This window comes from Megascapheus bottae, chromosome 21 (genome assembly GCF_031878675.1).
Source record: "Megascapheus bottae isolate mThoBot1 chromosome 21, mThoBot2.hap1, whole genome shotgun sequence".
NCBI classification, from domain to species: domain Eukaryota; kingdom Metazoa; phylum Chordata; class Mammalia; order Rodentia; family Geomyidae; genus Megascapheus; species Megascapheus bottae.
Window position 1 is genome coordinate 7367129 of NC_143529.1, and position 15530 is coordinate 7382658.

General features: G+C 36.3%; 1 protein-coding gene across 7 annotated transcripts in view; it reads left to right on the plus strand.

Moving 5' to 3' along the window:
* Ccdc150 (coiled-coil domain containing 150) overlaps positions 1-15530 on the plus strand; it is a 57969-nt gene that overhangs the window by 5259 nt on the left and 37180 nt on the right. For 3 of the 7 annotated variants that reach the window (XM_090354528.1, XM_090354524.1, XM_090354527.1), the window contains exons 2-8: positions 506-678; positions 2483-2548; positions 8403-8519; positions 9539-9668; positions 10363-10406; positions 11092-11184; positions 13729-13836. In XM_090354528.1, coding sequence (XP_090210654.1) covers positions 506-678; positions 2483-2548; positions 8403-8519; positions 9539-9668; positions 10363-10406; positions 11092-11184; positions 13729-13836 — 731 coding nt within the window. Of the gene's footprint in view, positions 1-195; positions 415-505; positions 679-2482; positions 2549-8402; positions 8520-9538; positions 9669-10362; positions 10407-11091; positions 11185-13728; positions 13837-15530 lie in introns of those variants that run through there. The other 4 variants (XM_090354529.1, XM_090354530.1, XM_090354526.1 and 1 more) reach the window with 3 other exon arrangements.

Below are 15530 nucleotides of genomic sequence, written 5' to 3' on the forward strand. Positions count from 1 at the left end.
GTTCGTATTGTATTTGTCAGATAGTGGGTACATTACTTCTTGAACATTGATATTCCTTCTCAAGTTTTTCTCCCACTCTCCCTAACCACTGTTTATAATATTCTTATGAGAAAGGTTACATGGACTCAGTGGTTAGGATCACCATGATATACATCACATTGTATAATATTGTTATATTGGGATCTTTGTCCAGAGGTCATCTGGAAATTCCAAACTATTTAGAAGACACTACTAGCCAAAAAGCCATTAGTCCTATCCAGAATGAAATAATTTGTTCAGGACAAAAAGATGTTTTATGGAAGAATTGTGAGTTTCTACTGAATCGAATGTACCATCTGGAAAGCCTCATCCAATCCTTAAAGCTGAGCATCTTTCATCTACAAGCTGAAAGGGATTTGAACCCACAGAAAACAGGTATGGAGAGAAGAGAAATCTTGTTCTATGTGGGTGTATGAGTTTATGATTCTTTGCCTTTGTTCACCTTCACTCCTGTGCTGTCTGGTAGCGTTTCTGAAGGATCGATTGACCACAATAGAGGAAGAAGACTCCAAAGACTTGGAGCTGTTGCATCATGAAGTGATGCACCAGCAACTGAGAGATGTCCAAGAGGGAGAAGGAAAAGCACAAAATGAATTCCAAAGGTTCACTGCCACCCTGGAAATAGCCTCAGAGATAAAGGTTTGAGTCCACATTCCTGAAGTACAAACTTAACGCTGTGTATCAGCTGGAAGTAGCATCAGACCAATGAAATGGATGTAGAAATAGGTGATACTGATGTAAGGATACTTGACATATTTCACACTAGGATACATCAGTAACCTAAAGCACTGTTTGTTGGCAGTAATTGTTCATAGTACATATAGAAGAGTGAGCATCCAGAGGTATAAGATAGTCTGGGATTTTCAGGGTTGGTTAGAAGAGAAAGGCATACTATAATAAATAGGAAAAAATAAGAGGGTAAGGAAAGTGTATGTATGGGACAACAAAGTGAATATTTAATAGCAAAGCTCTTGTTTCAGGCATGTTTGAGAAGGGTGAGCATACTCTATCAAGAATAGATCAGGCAGGCTATAGAAAACAGATACAGGACTTCAGCTCAAACTTTAGGAGGCAAAGTACAAGAGAAAGGACATTTTCAGTGAGCATATGAAGGTAAAGGAAAGAATTGGGTCTACAAAGAAAGGAAACTATTATTTTCCCTCCATAGACTATGAAATAGGAGGTTATTGGCCTGTTTTAATAATAAGAGTACTTCTTCCTGTAACTCAGGTTTGAGCCTCAATCATTCCACTGAGGGAAATATGTACACTAGACTGACAGGAGTAAGAATTTGTTTATGGGAAATAAGCTGAATATGATCTAGGTATTACATTGTAGAGGATCTCATTATGTACATTTGTCATCATAATCAATAGTTTTACAGATCCCATGGGAACGATTCTTTTATATTGAAATGATTAATAAAAGCAGAGGAAAGCCAGGTGCCAGTGGCATATGCCTGTAATCCTAGCTACTTAGGAGACTGAGATCAGAAGATTACAGTTTCAGGCCAGCACAGGCAGGAAAGTCTGTGCAATTTTTATGTTCAGTTAAGCACCAAAACTTGGAAGTGGGTCTGTGGCTCAAATGTAGAGCTCTAGCCTTGCAAAAAAGCACGGAGTCAGCATCCAAGCTCTCATTTTCAAGCCCCAGGACTGGCACCAAAACAAAAAAATACACAAAAACAGAAAGGTAGAGGAAACAAATTGAGCAGTATTTTAGAGTACTGATTATGAGGAGAGGAGACTGGAGTCAGGGAAACTAATTAGGAATTGGATTGCATTATCTGTGCTGTCAGTCTAGTAGTTAATTAGGTCAGAACTAGCATAGAATTCTAGAAGGATGCTTTAGAATATGGTATTGGATTAAGACTGAAGATAGGAAAGAAGGCAAAAAAAACACTTTTGAGATTTTATGTCTAGGGCTGTGGTACCTTAATAATAATTTAATAAAGAATAAGTAATGAGAGCTATGTTTTTGTTCTTGGCTTTTAAGAATGAGTAATATTTGATGTTAGGAAAATAAGCTTTCTTTAAATAAGTCTTTGTAATTATAATATTTGTCAATTTCTAGCTTGTCCTCTAATCATTGAATTTTAAAACAAGATGGATGTGATTACTATTTATGAGCTAAAAGGAAAAATGATAGAAGCCATGAATCAAAGTAATAACATTTTTTTAGAAATACCTCATTGTAGGTTAAAGATGTAGCTCAGTGACAGACTGCTTGCCTTACAAGTGTGGGACCCTGGGATCAATTACTAGTACCAAAAATAATAATCTTATTATAATAATTATTTCAAACCTATATAACAAGGAATATTATAACTATAAGTAACCGACATTTAGATATTGCCAGGAAAAAGCCTAGATTTGAATTGATATACCTATCGATCATTCTTGCCATTTTAGGTTATATAGACCTTTTCTCTTTCTCCTTTTAGAAGAATGCAGCTATTGAAGAGGAATTGAAAACAACAAAACGTAAAATGAACCATAAAATTCAGGAGGTATGAAAAAAGGTGCTGGAGAGGGATCATCACTACTACACTGTTGGTGGGAGTGCAAACTCGTTCAACCACTATGGAAAGCAGTATGGCGGTTCCTCAAAAGACTAAACATAGAGCTCCCCTGTGACCCAGCAATTCCAGTACTTGGCATTTACCCACTCCTGCAGAAACAAGGACATACTAAATCCACTAGCACAACGATGTTTATTGCAGCATTATTTGCAATAGCAAAGATATGGAACCAACTGAGGTGTCCCTCAGTTGATGAGTGGATCAACAAGATGTGGTATTTATACATAATGGAATTCTGTACTGCCATCAGAAAGAATGACATCCCACTATTTGTAAGGAAATGGAAAGACTGCGAAAAACATCATATTAAGTGAAGTAAGCCAGACCCAAAGGAACATAGGCTCAATGGTTTCCCTCATCTGTAATAATTAGTACACATCCCAAACTCTCCTAGCAGAGGATTACAATAGCTCAGACCCTAGATACATAAGGCCATATAGGATGAGGCCAAATTAATAGACCTTCAGGACATGGGAACAAGAGCTTAATTATAAGTGACTGTTACTCTTTATGTATTACGTTTTTCTCCCTTCTCTTGTGTTGCCCTTTGGTTAATCTCATATTGTTACAGTATCCCACTTTGTTACCTGGTATGTTATATAGATATTTACCTGTTTATTTGAAATAGGAGGGAGAAAATGAGGGGAGGGGTGAGGGAAGGGAAATAGGGACAAAAACATAAGAAGTGATATCAATGTGTGAGAAGTAATGCACCCTCTATCTGGTGAATATAACTGTAACCCCTCTATACATTGAAATAAAAAAAGAAAAAGAAAAAAGGTACTGGAGCATGGAGGAAGTACTGGAATTTCCAAGATGGAAATAAAGAAAATAGAGAATGAAAAGGACCTTCTAAAATAGAAAGTATGTTTTATTTATGCTTTTCTGAAAACATAAATATGACTTAATAAAGAAAGACTTTAAGAAGTGCCGCATGTAATTAACGTGAGAGTGTTAGCCCTACAGAAAGATTTCCTTTGGCTTAAATATTGCAATAAGCTAGATGATAAAAATGCCCTAAAAAGCAAGCAGGGGAATAATTACCACATATATGCCACATGCTTCCTGTAAAGACCTTTGAATCTAAAGTTGTATTTATAAAAGCTAGCTGGGTGCTGGTGGCTTATACCTGAAATCCAAGCTACTCAGGAAGCTGAGATCTGAAGATCATGGTTCAAAGCCAGCCTAAGCAAATGGGAAAGTCTACAAGATGCTTATCTCCAACTAATCACCAAAAATCTAGAAGTGGAGCTCTGGCTCAAGTGGTAAAGCACTAGCCTTTATGAAATGGCTAAGGAATAACACCTAGGCCTTGAATTTGATGCCAGCACAAAAACAATCAAAGCAATTTTTAAAAAGCTATCAATAAGCTCTAATTTTACCTTGAAATACTTATTTCACTCTTGTTTGGGGAATTAAAAAGTGAGTGGCTGCTTCAGTCCGTTGAACTAAAATTTTGCAGCTGAAAATGGTGATAGAGCCAGAAAAAATTACTAACCCAATATATCTGACAATGGACAAAAATTCACCTTGTTCTTGACCAAATATTGTTATTCGTCTAAAATGAGAAAAAAAAAGAGGAAGAAAAAGTACTTTTTAGGAAAATTATCATGTAAAACCTTTAAAAATAAATATTTGTAGTGCTTGAAGTATCAAGCTGTCAAGAAAATTATCTTATTGTTGTAGAGAATATTATTTTCTATTAACTTGTGATTGCTCATAGAATGTTTTCATGTTTGGGGAGGGGGTGGGGGTGAGAAATGGGATCAAAGACATTAGAAGGGGTATCAGTGTATGAGAACTGATGTACCTACTACCTGTCGAATATAACTGTAACCCTTCTATACATTATTCCAATAATAAAAAAGAATGTTTTCATGTTTTTAGATGTTTTAATAGACTTTCAGTGCAGCTTTATGTTTATAGAAAAATTATGCAGAAAAGAATTCTCATATCTTCTCCTCTCATACGTTTTTGTTTGTTGGTTGGTTGGTTTTTGTTTGGTCAGTCATGGGGCTTGAACTCTAGGCCTAGACGCTGTCCCTGAGCTCTTCACCTAAGGCTATCCCTCTCTCACTTGGGCCACAGCACCACTTTCTCACAATTTTCTTTTCTTTTAAGTTTTATTATTAGTATTACTATTATTTTCTTTAATGTATTTTATTGTAATTAATAGAAGGGTTACATTATATTCTCCAGATAGAAGGTGAATTATTTCACAAACATTGCTACCCCTTCTCATGCTTTTGTCCCCATTTCTCTCCCCCCACCCACTACCCTCATCTTGTTTTCCCCCACCTCCCTATCCTATTTCAAATGAACATATATACCATATACCAGATAACAAGGTAAGATACTGTAACAATATGAGATAACCAAGAGACAACAAAAAGAGATGAGAAATAACATAGTACATTAAGAACAACAATCACACATTATATGGCTCTTATTTCCATATCCTGGAGGTCCTTTCATTTAGCCTCATCTTATATGGCCTTATGTGTCTAGGTTTTGCCCTATTGTAAACCCCTGCTAGGAGTCTAAGGTTTATACTAATTATGACAAATGAGCGAAACCAATGAGCCTATGTTCCTTTGAGTTTGGCTTACTTCACTTAATATGATTTTTTTTGAAGTCTTTCCATTTCTTTACAAATGGGATGATGTCATTCTTTCTGATGGCAGCATAGAATTGCATTGTGTATAAGTACCACATCTTGTGGATCTTATCATCTACTGAGGGCCATCTGGGTTGGTTCCATATCTTTGCTATTGTAAATAGTGCTGCAATGAACATCATTGTGCTAGTGGATTTAGTATGTCCTTGTTTCTGGATGATTGAGTAAATGCACAATTCTTAAACCATATTAGTGTGATATTAATATATTTGATGAACCAATATTGATCTAATTGGTCCACAGTTTATACTAGAATTCACATCTTGCCCTTGTGCAGTTCTGAGTTTTGGAAAATTCATAATGGATGTTTCCATCATTACAAGATCATCCAGAGTAATTTCACCACCCTAACGATACGCTGTCCTTACAAAGTCACTTCTCCTCCCTTTCCCTCTGGTCCTTTTGTAAACACTTTGCTGTCTGTAAAGTTTTGTTGTCATTGAAACAGTTTACAACCTTTGTGAACTAACTACCTTCACTTAGCTTATGCATTTAAAGTTCCTTTATGTCTTCCCATGATGTAATAGTTCTTTTTAATTAATGAGTAATTTTGCATTGTATGTACCATATATTGTTTACCCATTCACTCATTGAAGAATACTTTATTTGGTTACAATTAGAAATAAAGCTTCTATAAATGTTTGTATGTGGACATCTATGTGAACACAAGATTTCAGCTTATTTGGGTAAATAACCTAGGCATGAATAATGCTAGTGTTAGATAACATGGAGACTTTGCCAAAAAACCACACAGACATCCCGATACAGGGAACAAAGGAAGACATTTAATTCTGGGAAAGGGACCAGCAGACTCTGTTCCACATAGTTGAACAGGTGGGAAGAAGAGCTGACTACTGTTCCTGGTGACCTAGAGAACCTATAGGGATTGGGAGGGCTTTGCTACCTTATATGGTCATGGCCTGATCACCTCAGGTGAACTACAGGACTAGTAAGGTGTAGGGAACCTTGCTGGTTGGCCTGCATGGTGATAGCTCAGCCATTTTTGCTTTCTGTATTTTTTTTGGCCAGTCCTGGGGCTTAAACTCAGGACCTGAGCACTGTCCTTGGGTTTTCTCAAGGCTAGGGCTCTATCACTTGAGCCACAGCACCACTTCCAGCGTTTTATTTTTCTATATATGTGGTACCGAGGAATCAAACACATGTTTTCTTTTTTTTTATTGTAATTAGTAAAAGGGTTACATGATATTTGCCAGATAGAAGGTGCATTAATTCACATACATTGATACCCTTTCACATGTCTTGGTACCCGTTTCCCTCCCCCCCACACCCCCCACCCGTCTTGGTTTTCCCCCCTTCCCTATCAAATTTCAAATATCCAAATACAAATAAATTCAATATATCAGATAACAAAGTGAGATACTATACCAATATGAGATAACCAAGGGACAGCAAAGGAGATGAGAGACAACATAGTACATTAAGGACAACAATCAAACACATGTTTTCATGCATGCTAGGCAAGCACTGTACCACTAGGCCAAATCTCCCAACCCACTGTCTATATTTTTTAAATAGGATCTTCCTTTTTGTTTTGGGCTGGCCTGAACTGCTGTTCTCCTGTTTACCCTTTTTAGTAGCTAGGTTAACAGGGGCATGCCACCATGCTTAGCTTTGTAATGAGCGGTTAAGATGGGGTCCGCATTGGGACCAGCTTGTCCCAGCTGGCCTCAAACCATGCTCTTCCTAGTGTCATTGTTTTTTGGTGTGTTTTTTTTGTTGTTGTTGTTGTTGTTTTTGAGTTTAACCTTATTTTGTTTAGTTTAAGAAATTTGAGCCCCAGTATGGTGGTGTTTGGAAATGTTCATACCTTTAAGAGTTGTTTAAGTACTACATCTCAAAAGCTTCTGAAAGACACGTTTGCAGGGTTTTAATGTCAGAACCCAAGGGATAAAGATCAAATAGATATGTTTGTATTATAATATCACAGGACCCAAATTCTTCAGTGTTAACTAAGCAGATAGATGTTCTACCTCTTGAGCCATCACCAACAGCCCTTTATTTTTTCAGGTTAGGCCTCACATTTTAATGTACTGGGTAAACTTGGACTGTGATCTACTTTGGGCTCTTATGTACATGGCATATAGTCAAGAACTATCACACTCAAGGTTTTGGTTATGATAGGGTCTCATCAAATTTTTTGCCTGGACAAACTACCCGTTGTACAAAAACTTCCTAATACCTATCTCCAGAGAATCCTGGACTAGTAAACCACTGTGCCTGATCTTGAAATAGCTTTTAGAAGTATGGTTATAATACATGGTAAATCAATGTAGATTGAGAAATCAAAATAAAGGAAAGAGTTGAAAAATAAAGCCAAAAATACAGAAATGAAGTAAATGCACACTAAGATATGATGCTAGCGTTTTTAAAACTTTTTTTGAAAGTTTAAATGCATTGAACATATCTATTTTATATTACAACATCAACACCCATACACATTACAGAAACATTTTCTGAAGCAGGACTTATCTGCTATCTATGTAACATTTCTTTTTATTCTCTCTCCTTCCTTCTTTCCCTTCCTTCTTTTCTTTCTTCTTCCTCCTTCTCCTCCTCCTCTTCTTCTTCCTCTTTTCCTTCCTTCTCCTCCCCTTCTTCTTGTCTGTGCTAGTATCATGACTTGAACTCAGGCCATCTTGCTTGCTCCTTTCATGTTCAAACCTGATATTCTACGACTTGCATCACTCTTCCAGTCTGGCATTTTGTTGTCTAATTGGACAAAAGATCTCTAGAATTTTTTTTCCTGGGCAAATTTTGCCTCTTGAGTAGCCAGGATGATAGACATGAGCCACTGACACCCAGCTTCTGCTCTTTTCCCAAGTGCTGCTTCCAAGTTACTTTGAGTTGTAACTCCTAATTTAGGAAATAGACATAGAATAAGAAGATAGGGGAAACGGATTTGACTTCACATTTTATAAAGTTTAATATTAAGGAGAAACAAGCATGTGCCTCTATGCATATGTATATAAAGAGCATGATTGTTAGTAGTGTTCAATGCTAAGCTAGCTTATCGGGAAACTGATTTCTGTTAAACTGGCACATGATGTTCCTTAAGTCTGGCCTAACTGCAGTGTTGCTCTGTAGCTGAGGAGACAGCTGGCGCTGGAGAAGCATGTCAGAGAATCTCTTGAGAAATCTGGATCAGCTATGCTTCTTAAAGTTCAAGAAATGGGGTCAGCAGTGGAAGTGGAACAGAAACAGGTACAAGATTGCCTCTTCTTACTCAGGGTAGGGAAATGAAACAAAAATTTTACCTATGAATATAATTTTGTCAATTTTCTCTGCATTTATTATTTATTTACTCATTTGCCAACATTCTTACTACAACTTAAGATAATTGTGGTACAAAATAAGTAAGGGCACTTACTTAATACAGTACTCCTAATTAATCAATGTGGGAGGTAATGCCCACAGAAGTTAATTTACCCCAGGCTCTATAACACAGACTTGTAGCTCTGGGTACAGGATCTGTATCCTAGCCATTACTCTCCACTAAAGGCACTGATTTTGGAAATCATTACTCTGATTTCATCACATCTCATCTTATGCTATATGTCTGTCACTTGCCTAGACAATAAATACTAAACTGAACTAGCACTTGAAGCAAAGACCTAATAGTGAAATAATCAGAACATAGTTACAATGCTGTTCTCAATTACTATTGTTTAACACAATATGTGCCTTCATTGTGATTAGTTTTTGAAGTGCTTATATGTAATTTAGAGTACATTCTAACTAAAATACAATCGGTATTTTCACACTTTAATACCTGTATTCAGATTACATCTTTATTATTTTGACTAAGGACTGTCCTTTCACCACTGAATAATAAAAAGGATTCTACTGAAGGAGGTCACAGATGATGCTTTAGTGCTGCAAACCAGTATTGTAATCATTGGCTACATGTGCTAATATTACCTAAATTGAAATTAATTAAAAATTTAAAAACTGGTATTTAGTTTCTCACTCACTTTGGCCACATTTCACATGCTCAGCAGCCTCCTCTGGTTAATGACTGTGTGTTAAAAGTCCCTAGAATATGCTGTTAGACAACACTGCTGTAAGGCATTTTTCTGTTGAGATTTCAGCTGTGACACACAGGCATACTTTTCTTTTCCCCTTAGTGACCTTGGAAATTCTGTTCTCCACATGTTCCATAAGGTCATTTAGTTTTTCAAAAATCTGCCTTACAGAAAAAGCAATTTCTTTTCCAATTTCAGGTGCACATTTTGCAGAAGAACTTCATTGCCCTACACAGTTCTATACAGAGCACCCAGGAACTACTGGCACAGGAGAAGCAAAAGAAAGAAGAGTTGGAGACCACTACTTCACAGCTCATGTCTGATCTAAGTATGAACATTAATGCTACACATCATACTTCTAATATTTTAATAGTGTTTTGAGATCTCTCTCTCTCTCTCTCTCTCTCTCTCTCTCTCTCTCAAAATTACTAGCGATTAAACTCAAATACTCATGCTTACTAGACAACTACTTCAACAGTTAAGCCACTATGCCACTCCTTTTATTTGTTGGATATTTCAGTATAGATTTTCACTTTTGCACCTGGAGTTTGATCCATGTCACTGACATGCATGCCACTGCACCAAACATTGCGCTTCCCCTATAAGCTTGGGAAGGTATAACAGGCATATGCCACCACACTCAGTCATTGAGATGTCGCAAATGATTGAATTCTTTCTCTCCTTCCTTTCCCTCTGTATTCTGTCTCCAATCCTCTTTTCCTCTATCTTATTCCCTTTGTCCTTCAATCAGGATCTTACTGTATAGCCTAGACTGGGCTGAAATTCTAAATCCTCTTTCTCAGTCTCCAAAGTTCTGGCATTATATATGTGTCCCAACATGACCATCTAAACTCAATTCTTCATAATTCCACAATTTACTTTCCAGTCTACCCAACATAATAAAAATACTTTGGTTCTTATCTCTACAAAATATTAACTAAAATAGAAAATGTCTCAGGGGAAAAGTATGTTTTAATTTCAGTGTAGTTATTGTCATAGTTATGTAGACTTTTTGCTTTTAGTTTCTAGGGATAACCTCATTAGCAAGATGGTTGAAAAAAGTAAGGTAAGTTTTCTTCTAGAGCACAGAAGTGGTCTCTTTCCTTGTTGCCAAAGCATGTTTTCTCATTCATGTTAATTAACTGGTTTGATTCTCAAAAAAGCTTTAGGAAAAAAGTAAGTTTCATATAAGTTATATATTCAGGGTAATATTAGGTATTAGGCACTAAATAATCATTTTATTCAGGTTATTATAGTGGGAGGGGGTGAGGGAAGAGAAAGTGGGAGAAAAACATGGAAAGGGATAACAATTTCAAGAAGTAATATACCCACTGCCTGATGAATGTAACTATAACCCCCTCTGTATATCACCCTGACAAAAAAAGATAAATTTAAAAAATAATGAGATATTTGTGTGTTTTCAGATTATGAATAATTGTAACAGAAATTGTTAATGAGTCTCTCAGATTTGTCTGCCTGGGTAGTTCTGAACTGAGGTACCAGATCTCAGCCTCCTGAGTAGCTAAAATTATACATAAGAGCTACCAGTTCTTGGCTATAAACAGTTTTGATCATTTAGAAACTGTAGCTTAGAAGTTGAAGATACTAAAATCTTTATAAGGCACACACATACACACATTTGTATTAGAACTGGAATAGGTAATTGGCTAGATATTAAGCAGCTATTTTCATAAAGATACATATAATACTTGTACTTGTAGAAAAGAAAAGTAATTAATTTTCTTCAATAGGAAGTACAAATATTTCTCAAAAAGAAACAGGAAGAAAATACATACTTGAAATCTGAAATAATTACCCTTCGTGAAGCATCAGAAAAAACACAGGTAAGCCGGGTGCAGTGGCTCACACCTGTAATCCTAGCTACTTGGGAGGCTGAGATCTGAGGCTCAAGGTTCAAAGACAGCCCAGCCAAAAAAAGGCCTGAGACTCTTATCTTCAATTAACCTGTAGAAAATGGGAAGTGGGGATAGACTCATGATGGGGTGGTAGCCTTGGGCTGAAGAGCTCAGGGACAGTGCCGAGGCTGAGTTCAAGCCCCATGACCCACAAAAAAAAAGAAAAAAACACAGGTAAATCTTCACTATTATCTCTAGTTTTTAGATACTATTTAATTTTGTTCAATTAAAGAATCGAGATAAATCTTGATCATACAAGTTCAACTCTGACACTTGTTTTTTATTTCCATAAGATCTTCTTTATCTCTGAACCATTATTAAATTAATCACATTTCTGATCATTCTCCAAATTCCTATAACACAGTAGAATATAAGAATTGTCACTAAATCATGTACCTGTTATACTTTGCCTCTATTTTCTTTCTTGTATAGTAATTAAATACATAACTCACCACCCTTTCCTATGAATTTTAGCCATGAATTTTTGTCTTACACTTTCTTTATATCTTAAGCAGCAAATAGTGAAGTAGGAACCTCATAAATGGTTGCTAGATTTTAGAGGTGGGTATAACCACTGTCTTTGAGTATAACCATGGTCATGTCAACTTCATTGATACTTTATCTTAATATATGGGTATGTATGGAAAAGTCATCAAATATGCAAGCAGACTAGCATTAACTATCAGAGTTCAGTGACAGAATTTGTTACAAAAAATAACTTTTCTACGTGTAAAATTTTATTACATTAGAATTATATATACTATGCATATAATAATTATATACTATGTATATAATAGTTATGATTATAATAAGTGAAATGTAACAATAAGTATGGCCTATAATAAAATGTTAATGATGGCTAGTACCGTTCTACCTATGCTAATAGTTAACATTTTTACTGAGCCAATTCCACATTCTAGGCATAATTCTATGCACTTTCTATTACTAACAAATTGTAATCTTTGTAATGATGCTGTGGAATAGGAAACATTACTTCCATTTTAAAGATAATGAAACTGGTGTACACAAAAGTTTAAAAGCATAAGTAACAAGTTGGCAGAGCTGAATTTTGAGCTCAGTAATCTGACTCCTTCGAAACCCTGAATGTGTTCATAACTATTCTATCACACATTCACCATTTATGGTACTTGCCAGATTACTCATTTTTCCTTCTTATTACTTTTTTTCCTATTGTTCCTTTAGAGTGATGTGTCTTTATACTAAAAAACTTGTTCATTAAAACATAAGCTCATGGGGGGCTGGGAGTTTGGCCTAGTGGTAGAGTGCTTGCCTAGCATGCACGAAGACCCAGATTCGATTCCTTGGTACCACATACTTAGAAAAAGCCAGAAGTGGTGCTGAGGCTCAAGTGGTAGAGTTCTAGCCTTGAGAAAAATCCAAGGACAGTGCTCAGGCCCTGAGTTTAAGCCTAGGACTGGCAAAAAAATAAACTAAAATAAGATCATGGGGTTGCGAGTTTGGCGTAGTGGTACGGTGCTTACCTAGCATGCACAAATACCGGGGTTCAATTCCTCAGTATCATATACATATTTTTTTAAAAAAAATCCAGAAGTGGTGCTGTGGCTCAAGTGGCAGAGCACAGCCTTGAGAGTTCAAGCCCCAGCATTGGCAAACAAAACATAAGATCATGCTGGATGCTGCTTGTGCTTGTAATCCTAGCTACTCAGAAGGCTGAGTTCTGAGGATCATGCCAGCCCACGCATGAAAGTCTGTTAGGCTCTTATCTTCAATTAACCAATTAACCAACGGCCAGTAAACCAGAAGTGGCACTGTGGCTCAAGTGGTAGAGTGCTAGCCTTGAGCTGCATAGCTCAGGGACAGCACACAGGCCCAGAGTTCAAGCCCCATGATATTAAAAAAAAAAAATCATAAGATCCTTGTCAAATGTACCTTGAAAAATAATGGATTACTAAGGTGAATATTTTCACAAGAAACAAATTCAGAATTACTGAATACATGTGTGACAGATTAGTAGCACAAAGGTTGTTATTCTAAAGGATTAAGCTCATCTATATTTTGCTTTATAAATTTTATTGTTGGTAGTGAAGGAACTTAGGTATTTTCTGTTATCAGCCAAATATTTCTGTAGGCTCATGGTATAACTGTGGGAATCGTTTTCTGCAATATTAGCTGGGCACCATACAGAAAATTCCATTCCACAAAGGTCTTGGACTTACAGGAATTGGGTTCAAAATTGTGACAAACAGGTCAGTAAAATGCCATAAAAACCTCTATTACTCCATTAAATCAATGAATCTCTTCTTTTAAACATTGGAAGGTATTTTGTAAACTAGAAAAATAGTAATTGGAGATGAATTAGCTTGATGTATAAACAATTCCCAATCAAAGACTTTTGACTTGCCCTATCTATCAATCAATCTATCTGTCTGTCTGTCTGTCTGTCTGTCTATCTATTCAGATAGATCTTTATTGTTGTTGTTGTCGTCTTAGGCTTTGAATGACCAACTGAGTAGAAAATGTTCAGAGCTAACCAGCATGCTTCAGTCCGTAAAGATGGAAAATGCCAGAGTTACCGCTGACCAGCAAGCCATTCTGCAGGTATTCATTTAACACTCATGAACTTCTGACAGAGGCAACTGAAGCTGGCCTGACTGAGAGAATGAACATGGCCAACTGGATACATAGTGTTCTACCAATGATTTCCAAAATTTCACTCAATTATTTTTATTGGTAGTCTTTCACTTTCACACCAGAATAGTGATTTGGCCTCATAGTTAGTGGACTTTAATGGCCTTTTTGCAAATATCATTACTTTAGGAAAGTAATTATTATATTTATGGAGTCTATTTATAGTCGCCTCTAAAGTATGTATTTCTTTCCTTTCCCTTGAAGTTTGCTTATCCCAGTCTCTTGAAAAATTACTTTATCTCCAACTATTTGAAATTCTGTTTGTATTAAAACTCACTTTCCTCTAGGAGCTTGACTGTCCTGACTATAAAGGATAAATTTTCCTTTTCAAGTTCTGTTACATGGACATTAAACAGATTATCATAATAATAGTGCCTCTATGTGTTCACATGTATGTGTATGTGCATATGTGTATGTGTTAGCATTTGCCTAGGATTTTACATTTTAATAGCTGCTCCATGAAAGGTTATTGATTGTACCTACCTACTTACCTTAAGAACAATAAAGTTTAGAGAGACATTAACTAAAATGTTGATTATTAGTACTATGCAGAAACTGTGGATTATAGTAGAAACAGGTATATATAAAAATGTTCTGTTTTAGTGGCTCCAAGTGGTAAGGCAGAGAAAATTGTATGAAAGTTACAGTGCTGCTATTGCAAAAGTATCTGAATATAGTTTAAGACAGTCTCTTAAGAAATCATAGCAAGCTTGGTGCCAGTGGCTGACACCTATAATCTTAGCTACTCAGGAGGCTGAGATCTGAAGATAGCAGCTCAAAACCAGGCTGGGCAGGGAAGTCCATGAGACTCTTATCTCCAATTAACCACCAGAAAACTTGAAGTGGTGCTATGGCTCAAAGTAGTAGAGCACTGCCTTGAGCAAAAAAAGCTCAGGGACAACACCCAGAGCTCAAGTCCCATGACTAACAACAAACAACAACAACAAAATCACAGCAAAATATAAAAATGACTGTGCCAAAGAGTGCGATGATTTGGAGGGAGAGAAGATGAGAGATGAAAGGTTGTTTTTATCTGATGTTTATATACATTCATATTGCTTTACATTTTAAAATAAACTCATATTGAGCATCTGAAATACCAAAAGCATTCTTGATACCATTTTATTTTTATTTTCATTGTGCTAATTCCATACATGTATATAGTATATTTTGAACAAGTTTACCCCTTGATTATATTCCTATTTCTCTACCTTTTATCTCCCCACTTTTTCATCTTTAAAATTATTAACATTCAAAACAATATATTTTACAAGGCCTTCAGCTGCCTATGTAAATAATGCCTTGTAACTATTGGCTAGTACGGCTATAACAGAATTATATTCAACTCAGAACACAACAGAGAAAATTGGGCATTCATTTTTTTCTTTTTTATCAGTTGTGGGGCTTAAGGGGGTGAGTGCTATCCCTGAACTCTTTTACTCAAGACAAGCGCTCTGCCACTTTGAGCCATAGCCACACTTCTGGTTTTGAGTGGTTAATTGAAGATAAAAGTCTTACAGGGGGGCCGGGAGTTTGGCCTAGTGGTAGAGTGCTTGCCTAGCATGCACGAAGACCCAGGTTCGATTCCTTGGTACCACATAGTT